At 44.8% G+C, this 16,334-nt stretch overlaps 9 protein-coding genes across 9 annotated transcripts; 8 read left to right on the top strand and 1 right to left on the bottom strand.

Annotated features, from left to right (window-relative positions):
• Positions 1-135: 135 nt before the first annotated feature.
• Positions 136-1,977, top strand: LALA0_S02e09846g (LALA0S02e09846g1_1; the record flags this gene model as incomplete). The annotated part of the gene is made up of 1 exon (XM_022774005.1): positions 136-1,977. One exon carries the CDS (start codon positions 136-138, stop codon positions 1,975-1,977), a length of 1,842 nt encoding a protein of 613 aa, XP_022627474.1.
• Positions 1,978-2,180: 203 nt separating this feature from the next.
• Positions 2,181-4,724, top strand: NAT1 (LALA0S02e09824g1_1; the record flags this gene model as incomplete). Its single annotated transcript, XM_022774004.1, has 1 exon — positions 2,181-4,724. One exon carries the CDS (start codon positions 2,181-2,183, stop codon positions 4,722-4,724), a length of 2,544 nt encoding a protein of 847 aa, XP_022627473.1.
• Positions 4,725-5,061: 337 nt separating this feature from the next.
• Positions 5,062-5,622, top strand: RTG1 (LALA0S02e09802g1_1; the record flags this gene model as incomplete). The annotated part of the gene is made up of 1 exon (XM_022774003.1): positions 5,062-5,622. The coding sequence occupies one exon, from the start codon at positions 5,062-5,064 to the stop codon at positions 5,620-5,622; it is 561 nt and encodes a 186-aa protein (XP_022627472.1).
• A 476-nt stretch (positions 5,623-6,098) lies between these two features.
• On the top strand, positions 6,099-7,805 carry SIR2 (LALA0S02e09780g1_1; the record flags this gene model as incomplete). Its single annotated transcript, XM_022774002.1, has 1 exon — positions 6,099-7,805. The coding sequence occupies one exon, from the start codon at positions 6,099-6,101 to the stop codon at positions 7,803-7,805; it is 1,707 nt and encodes a 568-aa protein (XP_022627471.1).
• A 274-nt stretch (positions 7,806-8,079) lies between these two features.
• On the top strand, positions 8,080-8,841 carry PRP11 (LALA0S02e09758g1_1; the record flags this gene model as incomplete). The annotated part of the gene is made up of 1 exon (XM_022774001.1): positions 8,080-8,841. One exon carries the CDS (start codon positions 8,080-8,082, stop codon positions 8,839-8,841), a length of 762 nt encoding a protein of 253 aa, XP_022627470.1.
• A 55-nt stretch (positions 8,842-8,896) lies between these two features.
• Positions 8,897-10,240, bottom strand: NUF2 (LALA0S02e09736g1_1; the record flags this gene model as incomplete). The annotated part of the gene is made up of 1 exon (XM_022774000.1): positions 8,897-10,240. The coding sequence occupies one exon, from the start codon at positions 10,238-10,240 to the stop codon at positions 8,897-8,899; it is 1,344 nt and encodes a 447-aa protein (XP_022627469.1).
• Positions 10,241-10,557: 317 nt separating this feature from the next.
• On the top strand, positions 10,558-12,267 carry LALA0_S02e09714g (LALA0S02e09714g1_1; the record flags this gene model as incomplete). Its single annotated transcript, XM_022773998.1, has 1 exon — positions 10,558-12,267. One exon carries the CDS (start codon positions 10,558-10,560, stop codon positions 12,265-12,267), a length of 1,710 nt encoding a protein of 569 aa, XP_022627468.1.
• A 288-nt stretch (positions 12,268-12,555) lies between these two features.
• NBA1 (LALA0S02e09692g1_1) lies at positions 12,556-14,328 on the top strand (the record flags this gene model as incomplete). The annotated part of the gene is made up of 1 exon (XM_022773997.1): positions 12,556-14,328. One exon carries the CDS (start codon positions 12,556-12,558, stop codon positions 14,326-14,328), a length of 1,773 nt encoding a protein of 590 aa, XP_022627467.1.
• A 591-nt stretch (positions 14,329-14,919) lies between these two features.
• On the top strand, positions 14,920-16,215 carry MTF2 (LALA0S02e09670g1_1; the record flags this gene model as incomplete). Its single annotated transcript, XM_022773996.1, has 1 exon — positions 14,920-16,215. One exon carries the CDS (start codon positions 14,920-14,922, stop codon positions 16,213-16,215), a length of 1,296 nt encoding a protein of 431 aa, XP_022627466.1.
• Positions 16,216-16,334: the final 119 nt, after the last annotated feature.

Below are 16,334 nucleotides of genomic sequence, written 5' to 3'. Positions count from 1 at the left end.
TAGATTACCTAATCAATCTTTGTGATCGTCGTTAACGAATTCTTTCAAACTACTTCTCAATTTTCACGATAGGCGATGAGCATCAGCAGCTCTTCTCGAAAGTTGATTGAAGATCTAGACGCAACGGCTCTGCGCATGCTCCGAAGGCAGACACCGTCATTGCATAAGTTGAAGAAACAATACAGGATTTTAATGAGTGATTTTGGAGATTCCCACGACTCTGGAGAGCCGAGAAACTTAAAGAAACGTCTTTCGATATCCAACTCACCCACTAGGGTTTTGAACGAGTCCAGCGAGCCCAATGCAACCGTGGAGCTCAAAAAAAAGAAGAAACCGTGCATGGGCGAATTACGGGACAGTGCTGGGTTCAAAATTAAAGTTCAGGAATCCAATCATTTACGCAATAAACAGGTGGATCCCGAGTACGAGGTCAAAATAGAAGGCCCATTGCGCAAAATCGTGCCATATTATTTCACATATAAGACGTTCTGCAAGATGCGGTGGCGCGATAGGCCTCTCATTGATATTTTCGTGAGCGAATTCCGTGACCGTGAAGAATCCTACTACAGAAAGACCATTGCCAAGGGATCTGTCATGCTAAATGACAAACCGGCAAATTTGGAATCGATTGTTCGCAACGGAGATTTGATAATGCACAATATTCACCGTCACGAACCGCCAGTAACGTCCCGGCCGGTGAAAATCGTTTTCGAAGACAAGGACATCTTTGTGATCGATAAGCCTAGCGGTATTCCTGTGCATCCAACAGGCCGATACCGCTTCAATACAATTACTAAAATTTTGCAACGTCAAATGGGTATTGCAGTACACCCATGCAATAGACTAGACCGGCTCACTAGCGGACTCATGTTTTTGGCTAAGACTCCCGCCGGAGCAGACCGCATGGCGACACAGTTGAAGGCTCGAGAGGTTAAAAAAGAATACATCGCTCGTGTTGTTGGAGAGTTTCCAGTTGAAAGTCTGACCGTTTCAAAAGCCCTCCGTTGTGTCGAACCCCGGCTTGCACTCAATGCCGTGTGCAACCCAGACGAGGAAGGTGCTAAGGAGGCCGAAACTGTATTCACGCGAGTTAGCTACGATGGCCATACCAGTTTGGTCAAGTGTCAACCTCATACCGGGAGGACGCACCAAATTCGTGTTCATTTGCAATACTTGGGCCACCCTATCGCTAATGATCCTCTTTATTCCAATCCGCAGGTTTGGGGGCCCACCTTGGGGAAAGGACATATTGACGATTACTCCAGTGTCATAAAAGCGCTCTCCAAAATTGGCAAAACTGAGTGTGCGGAAAGTTGGTACCATCCGGATTCTCAAGGTGAGCTTCTTTTGGACGAAAAATGTCCCGAGTGTGAAACCGACTTGTACACGGACCCAGGTCCCAACGATCTGGACCTTTGGTTACATGCTTACTGCTACGAATCTACCGAGTTTGATAGCCAGGGTCTTAGATTGTGGTCCTACAAGACCGAGTTCCCTGACTGGGCCTTGCAGCCACATCGTCAATATATGGAACTAGCAATACAGGAGGCGCAGAAATGCGGCCCCACAACGACGGCTTTCAGCGTTGGCGCTGTTTTGGTAAATGGAAGTCAGGTTTTGGCCGTGGGGCATTCGAGGGAGCTTCCGGGCAACACACACGCAGAACAATGTGCGCTGGACAAGTACTTTGACGCCACAGGACAATCCAAGGTTCCTCTCGGAAGCGCACTTTACACAACCATGGAACCATGTTCGCTGCGTCTGAGTGGCCAGTTGCCTTGTGTGGACCGTATCTTGGCTCAGGATAAAAACATCCGGACTGTTTTTGTCGGTGTTATGGAGCCTGATACCTTTGTGCAGAACAATACCAGTCGGACTAAGCTTTCTCAATGTGAAATCGACTATGTCCTGATACCAGGCTATGAAAGTGCCTGCACGACGGCCGCTTTCAAAGGTCACGACGTCAAGAATGAATAGTACCTCGAAAAGATCGTGAAAACTACCTTTAAGTGCTCCGCTTGACTCCCACCACTGCTCCCACAGCAGCTTGAAGCCAAAACTCTGTGTACATTCTGTCACTCCGAACGAAGGGTCATAAGTTTTCAAAGTTCAAGAGATTTTTGACTCAAAGAACAGTTAGTACCGACTATTATCGACACCCACAATCGCCTTGTAAAAACATGTCTAAGCGGCGTGTAGGTAATGTTGCCAGACCCAATGGCTTGCCCATTGGACGATCAAAGGAGGATGCTAACCTTTTGGAGGCTTTAAAGCTCTACGAGGCTAAAAACTACAAAAAATCGTTGAAGTTGGTGGAGACCAGTTTGAAGAAAAACTCGCAACATACGGATTCGTTGGCTTTAAAGGCGTTGAACCTGTACTGCACCGACCAGAAAGAGGAGGCAGAAACTTATGTGAATAGAGCTCTTGCAAAAGGTACTGTGGGTGGGCCATCACCTATTGGACTTCACATATTAGGAATTTACATGAGAAACAATAAACGATACTCCGAAGCTGCCAAGTTTTTCCAATCTTCCCTAGACAATGGATCGAAGAACAAGCAGATTTATCGTGATCTAGCAACGCTCTACGCGCAGGAACACGACTACAAAAATCTGCTAAGGGCTCGTCAAAGCTATTGGGAAGAGTTTATGGGATACCGGGCCAATTGGACGTCGCTGGCTATCGCACATGACTTGAATGGCCAGCCACAGGAGGCCTCCAATGTGCTCTCAAAATTGGAAGAACTAGCCAAGGGGAAGCTTGGCGAAGCTGAGCTTTACGAGCATAACGAGTGTCTCATGTACAAGAACGATCTTCTTTTCCGTGCTGCTGGAGATGACAAAGATAAGTTGCAGCGTGTCTTCAAACATCTGGATGAAATCGAACCGGAAGTGTTTGACAAGTACGCTTGGCTCGAAAGGCGTGCCAGTCTATACATGAAACTTGATGAGAAAATGAATGCTTCAAAAGTTTATCGGACTTTGATAAAGAGAAATCCAGACAATTTCCGTTACTACAGGCTTCTAGAGATCGCCCTGGGTGTCCAGAATGACGATCAACGCCGCAGCATCTTATACAGTAACCTTGAGAGGTTCTATCCTCGTGCTGAACCACCTAAATTCATCCCGTTGACTTTTATCAAGGACGAAGAAACATACACTCAAAAGCTAAGTGAATACCTTTTGCCTCAAATTGAACGTGGTGTTCCTGCCACTTTCAACAACGTCAAGCCCTTGTATAGAAAAGACACCGAGCGTACTTCCAGACTAGCGGGGAAAATTGTGCTTACGTTCCTAGCAAATATCGATCATAAGCAGTCTCCGCTCGCATTCGTGTGGGCCAACTATTACATGTGTCAGCATTTCATGTTTTTGAAGGACTTCGCAAAGGCCAAAGAGTACATTGATGCAGCTTTGGACCACACGCCCACCATGGTGGAACTTTACATTTTGAAAGCAAGAGTTTTGAAGCATGCTGGACATCTTGTAGATGCAGCTGAGACGGTAAACGAAGGCAGAAAACTGGACTTGCAGGATAGATTTATCAACACCAAAACAGTGAAGTACTATTTGAGAGCAAACCTTATCGAAAAAGCTGTCGAAGTTGTGTCCATTTTCACAAAAAACGATGGATCAGTCAATGGAGTTATGGATTTGCATCTAATGGAAGCTTCGTGGTTTGTCGGTGAACAAGCAGAATCATACTACCGATTATACTTGGCTGAAAAACAGAAATTGAACGAGTTAAAAGAGAGCGATGTGAGCACTGACGAGGAAGCTCAATTGGAGCGTGCAAACCAGATCCGTCTTCTAGCGTATGAGACTTCAAAGTTTGGCGGTCTAGCTTTGAAAAGATGGACTGCGATTGCCAAGTTTTTTAAGCAGTTTGAGGACGACCAGTTGGATTTCCACTCTTACTGTATGCGGAAGGGCGTTCCCAGAGCTTACTTGGAAATGTACCATTGGGGAAAGTCCATCTTTACTTTACCAATGTATGTGAGGGCTACCAAGGGCGCTGCCAAGCTTTATTTCGATCTTTACGATTCGCACGTTAAGTCTGTAGATGACGAAAATGAAGATGGGGAGTCATCCTTGGCTAAAAAGAACTCCAAAAAAGCTAAAAAAGACGCTGCTGCTTTGAAAAAACGTATTGATGAGGACAAGAAAACGACTTTGACTGTTGAGAAAGACAATGACATTTTGGGTGAAACCCTCATTTCAACCACAACCCCATTGCAAGACTTTTACGACAATTTTTACGCAAATTTCGCAAAGGAAGCTACAGACACCACCAGGGACTTTATCCTGGAATTCGAATATCAGCTGAGATGCGGGAAACTTCCTCTCTGTGTGGGAGCACTAGCCAAATTTGCCGATATCCATGGTACAACTAACAGCACCGTTGGCACGATGGTTTTAAGTGTTTTGGAGAAGATCAAGTTTTCCACTGAAATTGACGAATTGACGAAAAAGCTTGCATTGAAGGGTTTGGAGCGCCAATTCTCCTCGCTACCATTGGACCAACTTGAAAATGAAACTTTTGACTGGCTCGAGTATTTTCAGCAATCCTTCGATGCCCCGACTCTCGAAGCACTGTTATTGTTGCGTCGTTCTGTTTCTCAGATCGTCAGCTCCGATGCCGTCAAACAATTGATCTTGGAAAATCTTGGGTCGCAGGAGCCGACTGTGCAGGATTCCGTGTTGAAATACCAGCTCAACTAGAGGTATTTGGTGATCTTCTTCGGATTATTCTTTCGAGCCCGCACTGTCATCTTGTTTGGTTTTTTGGCGATCGAACTCCAGGGTTTTCTCAAATTTGGCTCAAACTTGGTACATAGCTTGGAAACAGCAGTCTCTTAACCGGTAGCTAGTAAATAAAGGCCTTGGTACAGCTGCTTCCGAGTTTCTTAAGTTTTTGACATTTTTGACCATTTTTAGATAGACAATTAATAACTAAAATTAACTTCTACATCTGAAGCCATTACTACTAATCGACTCATCGAAAGAACTGGGAAAGTAGTGTAAAAAAGCTCCAATTGACTGTCTATCCTTGCTTATTATGAGCTCTGTACCACGTCCGGAATCTGAGGCGTCTTCTCTGCCTTCAACCGCTGGTCTTACGACGGAAAATGACCGTCGAAGAAGGGATAACCTAAATGACAAGATGCAATCGCTTTTGCAAGTAATACCAGAGGATATGTTTCAGGAATACTATCGTCGGAAGGACTCTAAAGATTTTAAAGATATTGCGGAGCTTGATTACGGCCACAGCACACCCGGTAGTGGCGGGATCACTGGTGGAGGCTCTGGAAGCAGTAGTAAACCCAAAGGTACAGGAACCAAAGACGGTAAGCCGAACAAGGGCCAGATTTTGACCCAGGCGGTGGAATACATGACAAGATTACAGGCACAAGTGGACGCGCGCAACCGGGAAGAAGTGGAGCTAATTTTGCGGGTCAAAGAGCTCAGTAAGAAAACAGGCGTTGCGCTCAACGATATCAATTTAGACAATACGAGTGCTGAGATAGCCCTGGCCAGAATTGGCGTGGGCCCACTGGCTGGTGCTGCCGAAGATACTCTCGACGGGTCGGATAATTTCAAGGGCGGACATCATGGTTAGTTTCTCGTAGCGTGAGAACAGAAAGGCCATTGTGAAAACGGGACGTTTTCAGGTCGGAACAAAATGGATGATCTACAGAAGAGAACGACCGACGGCGTTCAGATGAACGGAGCTACGAGAGACGCTGGCCGGAAAACTAGAAAAAAAATACCAGCATGGAGCCTCAGATGTGAAGCAAACTATCCGGAACTTGAAGCCTGGCATGCTGGTACCCTCTCCTAGGCTAATGGTTGATCAAATCGATGTTGAATTGGATATATCTTGTTCGACTTTGACCTTTTCGACTTACACCCACACATCTACACGTGATGTACTCACTTTGCACGAAACACGAACTTAATCAAATTTTTTTCAAAGATTAAACAAGTTAAATCCCTGCTCATCACCTAAAGGCTACATCTAAAAACCACACCAAAGACTACTACTATTACGAGCCAAGCTGGTTTCAGGCTCTCAATTACTGTCATCCCATCCAAATGAGTCTTGACAGTCCGTTTGATGGAGCGGTTGGGAAAAGGCCGCTGTCGGAAGTTAGCACGAATTCCAACGATGTCTCTAGCGTTCAAAATGAGGGAGCAAAGAAATCGCGGGTTCAAGACGAGGAAAAGGAGATTTTTGACCAAGAACCGCCAGCAGATGAATTGGAAGACGTGGTCGATGATTACGTGCCAACTCAGGCCGGTGAGTCCAAACGTGAGCCACCAGAAACAGACGCTGGCGACTCAAAAGACATCCTAGACGCACTCAACGAATACATGCCGGCTGACCCGGCACCTGCGGTCGAAATTACTCGTAATCCACTGACAGGCAAGTACAGGTTCCCTTTCATCAGCAAAGAGGAGTCATTGGCCGCACGGTCGTATTTGAAATATCATGGTTCAGGCCGGTTTCTGGACTCACATCTGCCAGAAGACCTCAACTCGCTGTACATTTACCACCTCATAAAGCTTTTGGGTTTCCAGATTAAGGACAAACAACTTTTAGGAGCCGTTCAAGCCGTTTCTGAAAACGAGACTCTGCCGCAAGGTACGGTGTCATCTGCTGAGTTTCAGCAGCCCAACGGAAAGGAGAAAAGCCAGGACCCCGATGAGAGTGATTATTTTGATGATCCCCTGGAGAAAAAACACGCTGTGCGTTTAATAAAAGATTTACAAAAAGCCATGAACAAAGTGCTGAGCACTAGAATGCGTTTGGCAAATTTCCACTCTTTAGACCATTTTGTTGAAAAACTAAAAACTGCGAAAAAGGTCCTCATTCTGACAGGAGCCGGTATTTCCACTTCTTTAGGGATCCCGGATTTTCGGTCGTCTGAAGGTTTCTACTCCAAGATCAGACATCTGGGTCTCGATGACCCACAGGATGTGTTCAACTACGAGATCTTCATGCAAGACCCATCCGTTTTTTACAACATAGCGCATATGGTTTTACCGCCTGAAAACATATACTCCCCATTGCACAGTTTTATTCGCATGATTCAGGACAAGAGTAAGCTTTTGAGAAATTACACTCAAAATATTGATAATCTAGAGTCCTATGCAGGCATACAGTCCGAGAAAATGGTTCAATGTCACGGTTCTTTTGCCACCGCGTCGTGCGTCACTTGTCATTGGAAGCTCCCGGGGGAGAGAATTTTCAGCAACATAAGAAATCTTGAACTGCCGTTGTGTCCGTATTGCTATAAGAAACGTCAAGAGTTTTTTCCTACAAACGTTCCTGGCTCGAAAGAAAGAGAAGGCGAGGATTTCAATAGTCTGTTTGGCAACGTACTCAAGTCCTATGGTGTTTTGAAGCCTGACATCACTTTTTTCGGCGAAGCGCTACCTTCAAAATTTCACCGTTTCATTCGCGACGACGTCTTGAAATGTGATCTTCTCATTTGCATTGGCACCAGTTTGAAAGTGGCGCCCGTGTCTGAAATTGTCAACATGATCCCCGCATACGTGCCCCAGGTGCTCATCAACAAAGATCCAGTAAGACATGCCGAGTTCGACCTGTCGCTGCTGGGCTACTGTGACGACGTTGCGGCCCTTGTAACCCAAAAATGTGGCTGGTCCATGCCTCACGATAAGTGGCTTGCTCTTAAAGAAACAGAGTATGTTTGTGAGTTGCACGAAAGAGGTACTTACGAAATTCATGCCAAATCTACTGACGAATCAGAAAAAGATTCTAGCAGTGAGCAGTAATCGTGGCCTTGAATAGTTCTAAGAGAGGTCGCATCTAATTCATCAAGATTCCGGGCAAAATATGCTTGACTTGATCCAGTTGAGCGTCCTCAATGTCTAAAAATTTTATTTGTAGAGTATAACGTGATAAGATGTAATTGGCAGTGATCTTCATTGAAATCAAAGTTCTGGTAACTCTTGATATCTGGGTAATATCTGAACGAGGAGAAGCCGCTACACCGGCTGTATATTTGGGATTTGTACCGAGTTAGTGGTCACAACTTTTCTTCAAAACATGGATTATCAAAATCGGGCTGGTTCGAAGAAAGGTTCTGGCGGTATTGCATCTGCTTCGCAAGAAAACCTGCACAGAAGGAAACAGGTAGAGGAACTGCTGAGGGACGGAGAAGATGTGCCATATTCCTTCCAAGGCGTTAGCAAAGAGGATGAAGAGCTCAGTAAAAAGAACCCCTATATTTATAAGAATCATGCGGGCCGTTTAGTATGCAAGCTTTGCAATACGATGCATATGTCATGGTCTAGTGTGGAGAGGCATTTGGAAGGTAAGAAGCATGGGCTAAACTTGCTGCGAAGAGGCTCAAGTGCTGCTCACAACCAGCGGAAGGAATTCTCGCAAGAAGAAATCGAATTCCAGAAACAGGTTGAAGAACTGCGAGCTCAAATCAAAGACAACGGTCTTCTCCCACACTATCAAGTGGCCAAAGTACAGGATCCAATTTCCAATGCCAGAGGAATAGCAATGAAGCTCACATACCCAGATGAAGGTCGCGCGCTCGATGTGGACGAGCGTCCTTTTGTCAGATTGATGTCCAGTTTAGAAATGTCAAACGAGCAAGGTGATGACAAAAAATTCATTTTGGTGGCTTTTGAGCCTTTCAAAACAGTAGCGGTCGAAGTGCCAAACCAAGATTTGCGCGCAATTGAGTTCAATACCTCTAATGAGCCTTTTGTGGATGATTTCAACACCAAGTTTACCTACTGGGACGCTGGAAATCTAACACTATACATCCAAGTTTTTTTCAAAGACGAGGAGTAGGATTACTTGGGGCGGTGACGGTACTGCATTGGAATTCTATTTTCTTTGTCAAGCCTCATCGTATCCTCTGAAGCATGCTGCTCATGTAATTGTTTATATGGGTAGCCAAGAGTGAGTACTCGAGCTCTATGGCATCTGATTCTTTTTTAAACTCGTCCTTCAACTCTTGCATGTCTTTTTCCAGACCTTTGATGACAACGCCATAGAGCTGATTTTCCACATGGTCGTCGACCTTTTGGACCTCAGGTAAAATTTCTTGCGAAAACTGGGTTTGTAAACTGTGTAATATGTTGGAGTTTTCTTGTTGTTCCATTCGGGTAGTTTCTTCAAGCTCCCGGATGCTTTTCTTGCGACTTTCCAACTGTGTTTGTAAATTGGTAAGTTTCACTGCTACCCCAGAGGTGAGTAGATTTTCTAATTTGGTGCGATTGTTCAGAAGCTGATCTTTGAGCTCGAGTATACCCACTTCTTGGAGATGTGATTTTTGTAGATCAGTGGAGATAATCTTTAAAAGCTCGTAGAGCTCAGCAGTAATCGTCTGAAAAGTTGTCATAGCCTTTGCTAGATTGCGATGCTGCTTTTGGAGTCCAGAAAGGCTCTCACTTTGCTCTTCCAAGGCTTGAGACAGCTCTTTGATACCCGCCTGCAAGCTATCTATATCCGCTTCGGAGTAACGCTGTAGTTTACCACGTTGCAGTTCCAACTCTATGAGCTCAAAACCAAGACTTTCTAAGTCTGCCAACAGCTTGCGCTTGTTACTTTTATAGTTATTGTAATCGATGGAGAAAGTTTCCTGAACCTGCGTAAGTTTCTTCAGTTGATTTTCCAGGTTACGATTATTACTTTCCAATGAGCCTAGCGTTTCGCCATCTGCAAAAGTGGAGAGTTCCTGGTATTTTTGAACTTGTAGTTGCAGGAAATTGTGATCGTCGAGTTTTTGACGAAGCTGTGCCAGTAATGTCTCTGTTTGCGACATAAACTGATCACAATCGAGCATGCGTTCCTCTCTGAACCGCGCATAATTTACCACAGCGCTCAAAAATCGCTGAGTTCGCTGCGCTTCAGGCTTGTACAGATCCATCATATTGAAGTCCGGGACGCCTATGTCCTCGAAAAACTTGAAGCAGATCTTGTTCAGTGTCAGCATTTGAAGCGTGTCTCTATAAACTGGATCGTCGTCGATATGGGTTCCGCTTGACTCCAGAAGCAGTTCCCCATTATTTATGAGAGTATCGGGAGATATCCCTGAGAAACTGTCTATGATTTGTTTATATAGTGTAACTACATACTTGGATGATGGTCTAGATATGTTTTCCTCATTTGCAAGCGCAAAATCGCAGCTTTGAAGGCACACAACAAGTTCCTGAAGATCTAACAGCGGAAATACGTCTTTGTTCATATCTCCATGGGCTCAATTGGTAGCCGTTTGACTTAAATCTTCGTTGTCTTCGTTCTGATGATGGTATTATTGTTTAAACGTTAACTAAGTACCGACTTTATTAGATTTAAGATAGATGATTCCAGCTTGAAATAAAATGGTAAACCATCAATTGGTGGCATAAGAAGCCATCTTGAGGTCACTTTGGATTCGTTAAAGCAACTCTACAAACATTTATACATCTGGAGCATTTTTCAACGGCTTCCTAGCTTTTGTTTCAAGTAGCATAGAGCAAGTTTTTATACATACATCTGAGCTAACCGCGTCGCGACAATTCAATGGGTATTATCAAAAAAGTTGCAATTATAGGCGGTGGCCCTTCTGGTCTCATCGCAGCTGAAAATTTGGCTCGACGAGAAGGTCAAAACTGGGAAATTGTGGGATTCGAGGTCCGGGACCAGCTAGGCGGTGTTTGGAGCGATACTCCTGGTTCAAATCTGAACTCAGAACAGGTATTCCAGCAATTGCAGTCACTGGACAAACCGGCAGAGGGCTGTGTTACTCCCGCAAATATTTTTCAGAAAGACTCTCCTCTTGTGGAAAATGGACGAATTCCAAATTTACGTCCACTGCTTGCCACTAGCGTCCGCAAACCCATGCACGTCAAACGAAAACCACTGTTACGTGACGGAATAATCTTTTCCAACAAAACCGGGATATACGATAATTTCATGACAAATGCGCCCAGGCAATTCATGGACCTCGACTACAGAAACCCATCGCAGGATTCCCGAAGAAAGGATATTGCGCCCTTGGGGGACTTGCAGCAAGTGCAGAAAAACATAAAGAGTTTTACTGAAAGACATCAAAGCTCCAAAGCGTTTCGGCTACGCACGAGTGTTGAATATCTCGATAAACTGTCGCCGGAAAAATGGGTTATAGTAGCCAAGACCTGGCAACCCGAGGACGATCACGATTACTGGTATAGCGAAACGTTCGATGCCGTTGTTATTGCTAACGGTCATTTCATGTGCCCATATGTTCCTTTCTACATGAGTGCAACGTCGAATGGTGACTCGAACGTCCACGAGTTCAACAAAAGCTTCCCTGATACCCTAACACACGTCCGCGATATTGACTTCTGGTATAGAAAGCGACTCCCTCTTTTGCACAAGGCTTCTGTAACCAAAAAACAGAAAATTGTTATTGTTGGCAAAAGCTTTAGTGCCATGGACATTTTGAAGCGTCTCGTCCCTCTTCAAGATGCTTCTCACTCGTTAGAAATCATAATATCAGCGAAAACGGCACCAAACCCTGACAATAAGGCTAATCCATTCTACTGGTTTGACGAGTGGCTCGCACGGACAACAAAAGTAACAACTGTGTGTGCAATTTCGCATTTTGTCGAGAAACAGGGAAAACCTGCCTTACAGCTGGAAGATGAGACTGTAATCGAAGACGTATCGGCAGTTCTATTTGCGACCGGTTATCTTTACACATTCCCATTCGTTTCCAACAAGCTACTTGAGCATTACCGTATACTCATGACTCCCGATCCACGGTGTCCCGCCGGGATGCCCTCCAATATTTCCCGCGTCACAGGCCTTTATCTGCACACCTTCTCAATCGCGGATCCAACCTTGGGGTTTGTGGGAATTTCTAGCAATGCCAACTTCCAATCGTTTCAAATTTCAGCGCAAGCACTTGCTGGAACATGGTCCCGACTCAATGACCTTTACAATTCACAGATGCCTCAGGACGGGCCCATCTACGATTCTATATGGTCACAAGTACTCCCCCCTGTCCAAGACCAGCTTAAGTGGTGCCAAGAACGTCTACTTCAAACCGGAAATAATGGTGCTTACCATTTTTACTATCCGTTAAACCAACTCAACGAACAGTGGCTCAAATACAGTGAGCCGCTTTTCGGTAATAAAGATTGCCAGCAAGTCTTATTCCCCGAAGGCTCTGCCGAGATAGTACAATCTGGGTTGGCGAAGCTCAAGCAGTTGTTTATTCAAACAGTCGAGCAAATTCAACCAAATTGAAGTTGTCATGCTCAGACCGGCCAAGTTTCTGACGAGAGCCTTTTCCCCTGCGAACCGCCATCACTGGTTGATCAAACTGACGCCCGCGTCAACACTTGACCATCATCATGTGAGCTCCGAAGATCATTCACTGTTAAAAGTGGTGATGTTTACGTATTACTACTTTTGGAGGGCTTATAGCGTCTCGAGATAATCAAATGATACTGAAGATTTGAACATGAACCAACCATTTCAAGTTCCCAGAGCAGTGTAAGAGTTGTTGTCAGAGTCTCTGTTGGGAGTGTAATGATGACAATGAACACTAATTCGAAGAGATTGTCGGCCATGATCGACTCTCTTCACACTGACAAGGATGATGATCTCTTCTACGTCCAAAAAACCACAAGTGCCAATACAGGAAACAGTGGCACATCGTCGCTGGACAGTCTTCCGAAACCTCCTGCGGCTCATTCAAATGTTGCAAGTGAAAGAGGCTTGACAAGTCCCAATTTCAAATTTGGCAGTCCTGGAAATCGGGAGAGTCTCATCTCAGACTACTCAGCAAGTATCCATGAGGGGGTTCCGGTGTACCTGAATCAAAAAACGTACAACACACGCGATGATCGGCCTGTCATCTACTCAGCAGTCAATTTTCCACTTTCAGAAGAAACTGTGGCCCAAAATGAAGAGATACCGTACCAACAGGAGAAAAAGAGCCCCAATGATCTAGAAGGACTTCGCGCACCTTCTCCAAATGTTAACGTGGCAAGAGACCATGGTCCAAAAGGGAACACCACTTTAAAACTATCAGCAACGCAACATTTTCATCACAAGAAGAATTCGACGGTTGGATCAGGCAACATGGCTAGCGAGAGTGGCCACTCTCACAATATTTCCGATGCACACAGCTCTTTGAAGTTTGTCAACCAAGAACAACTATCACCAGCTAACAGGAACATCGAAAGTGAACAAATTCAGGTTGGCGAAACATTGCGTAACAATGAAACCCTTCCCTTGGAGAGCAAAACCGATGACGTACACAAGTCTCAGTCACCTGCTCGCTCATCCACAATCAAATCAATCCCAAGCTCAGTACGAGACGCAAGTGACACACAATCTCTAGTGTCTAGTATAGTGCCCTCTCTACGAACACATCTTCCCACAGAACGGACACAAGCTATGCTTCCCGATCGCTCGCAAAGCTCTGACTACAATCCATCAATTCCGCCCAGAAGCCGAAATCGTCCAAAATCTCACCTTTTTATCAAAAACGGGCTTGACGACATTCAAAGTCAATTACAGGAGCAAATGGCACTTGATCATTCGCGAAGCACGTCTCGAACAAGTACCAACAAATCTAGCAGTTACTTTTCCGCCATTGATCCCGCCAGCAGATTTAATATGGATGATTATGAAGACGGTGATGAAGACCAATTTGGTAAACCTGATGACGATGATAGCTATCTACACAGACCTCTCCCCACCGTTCCTGCAAATCATCAGAAAGGATCCATCGACCGGAATGAAACCATTTTGATCTCGCCAGCTCCTGAATCGAACCCACAACCACCACGCATGCCGAGTTTTCCTCCTTCGTTGCCTATCTCCCGTGACAGCGAATCCATACTGAACACTAAGAAAGATCTTTTGGAGCAGGACCCACCAACCATCGACGGCAATGATGACGACTACGAAGATATACCTGATGAAAACTCAACTGAATCCGGTGTACCTCCCATTACAACCACAGGAAAAGCCTCTAAAAACAGAAGAAGTGCTCCTGATGGACCCAGACCGAAATCGCATGGAAATCGCCGCGAAAAGCGGAAGAGTCGGGATGGTAAACGTGAGGTTCGGTCTTTCGATATTGATACCATTGCTCAAATGCTGGACGTTACAAAGGGGACAATGATTGGATCGGAATTTGCCGATCTGGGAATGCAAACGGAGGAGAAAAGGGCTTTGGAACGACTTGTGGACTCGCTTTCGAGACTCACGGCCGATATGGTCATCGACCCAAGACGTTTTCGAGAGGGCATGAAAAGATTGGATAAGGCAACAAGAGCACTGGAGGGGTTTTAAAGCTCTCCAAGTATTTGCTTTCGTCATCGGAACTAGTCCATTGCTATGCTCTTCTCATATGTCAAGTGTATGCTGCAGATTTGGCGGGCAATAGTTTCAAGGCTGTCGCCCTAGAAATGTGCGCTGCACATTTTACTGACGCCAGTGAAATTGGTGACATTTTACATTGGAAGGACCTTGTCAAACGCAAATGACGGAAGCCTACGATGCTTCCATGGACTTTATAATTTTATCAATGGCGATTAGCTATTGTCAAATGCTGCAAAATGCATCCAAATAATTGAAACTCAATGTTAAGATGAGCTTTCCAATGCTCTCAAATGCCCATTTTGCGAGCAAAATGAGTATTTGAAACTCACATTAGAATCCATAGAATATAGCCGTAGACTTTGAAATATCTACCAGTTCCTTTGCCCAATGTATATCATCCACAATTGGAGCCCCAGGTCGGACTCGCACCTCGTTCGAAATAATACTCATCGCCTTTACAACGACATATTAAATTTGATTTCGAGCTAGCAGAAAGAGCCCATTCTGAGATAGATACCCGATGCAAAAGTGTCTTTGTAGTCTTGTCCAAGTGCTTTATTGATGCTGAAACGATTGACGGGCGTGAAGCCAGCTTTTGGGCGTCATCTCAGGTATTTTGGGACCACCATGGTCAAGAAACAGGCCAAAAAAGTAGAATCTAGAGAAGCAGATGGATTCAAAGACGAGCAGGTATCGTCGATTCAGGAAAGAACGCTATTCGAACAGATCTTCACACAGATTATGAAGAAGGACGAGGATAAGAAGAGATCCAAGGACTTCCTAAAGCCAATTTTGGGCCAAGAGAGTACCAAATCTGACGTAGGAACAGCGGGAATAAAACGAGACAACCTTCAAGTGGTTTTTGAGACCAAAAAACCTGCTTCTGCTGATGAGACGCTCTTAAATTTTTTCCGCGAAGCTGTGGGTAATGACATGGAAGAATCTAGTGCCCTTGCAAGAATGACAACGGAAGATATTCGCAAATATCCGGTTTCGTTGACACCGACATATTTTTCGAAAGAGAAAAAGCCTAGCACCACTGAGGACAGAAGAAATGCAGGAGACTATGCACCGGTTTCAGCAGCCTCTTACATCGAAAATATACTGGCATCAGATCTCAAGTTGACATCACCTCCTGAGCGTGCTGATACCACGACTTCAACCATCAATCCGAAGCTGCAAAGACAAATCGAAGCCAAAAACCGTTTAAATGCAACTTTGGAAAAAGTTTTGAGTCCTTATCTGCTCCATTTACAGAATCTAATCCAAACCGATGGAGACTGTCTTGCAATCGTTCAAGACCTTCTGAAACAGTATCTGGGGCGGAACCTAAAGCTTGAAACCGACGATTTAGACCATTTGGAGCAAACTTGTTTAAAGAACCCGGTCTCTTTACCGCAGCCATTTCATATCACAACACCGTTTGTTATTCGGCATCTTTTGACCAGCAATGAGTTTTCATTCCCATCTGAGCGTCGATACACTCTGATATCTGTGATTTACAATACGTGCAGGAACGCTTCCGATGTCTCCCTGTATTTGAACGTTTGCAACATCGACTTTTACAACTTGCTTATCGAGTTGGCGTGGGAGAATTTCCAGGAGATACACCAAGTGCGACAATTGGTTGCGGAAATGACTGTAAATGGCATCATGGGTGACTTACAAACTGTGAGTCTACTTTCAGAGATTTCAAACGCTATGAGACACATGAACGACGGTATAGCTGACGATTCTGGCGATTCAGAAGGGGCTCTTACCGTGGGTGTTGTTTGGTGTCGAGAAAATGCCCAAGATTTGAACTACATCGAGGACTACCTAAAGAAACTTAAACAAGGTCAGGCTCAAAGTATTTGAGAAGCTCTATACTCTACGGACCTCACAGCCAGGGTTCAACATAGACTGTGAATTTCAACTAGCATTATTCTTCCATCATTATGTACTATATTCAAAGCAGTTAGCCATTAATTCATCAG

This window comes from Lachancea lanzarotensis, scaffold LALA0S02 (assembly GCF_000938715.1).
Source record: "Lachancea lanzarotensis genome assembly LALA0, scaffold LALA0S02, whole genome shotgun sequence".
Taxonomy (NCBI): domain Eukaryota; kingdom Fungi; phylum Ascomycota; class Saccharomycetes; order Saccharomycetales; family Saccharomycetaceae; genus Lachancea; species Lachancea lanzarotensis.
This window is presented reverse-complemented; position numbering and strand designations above follow the sequence as displayed.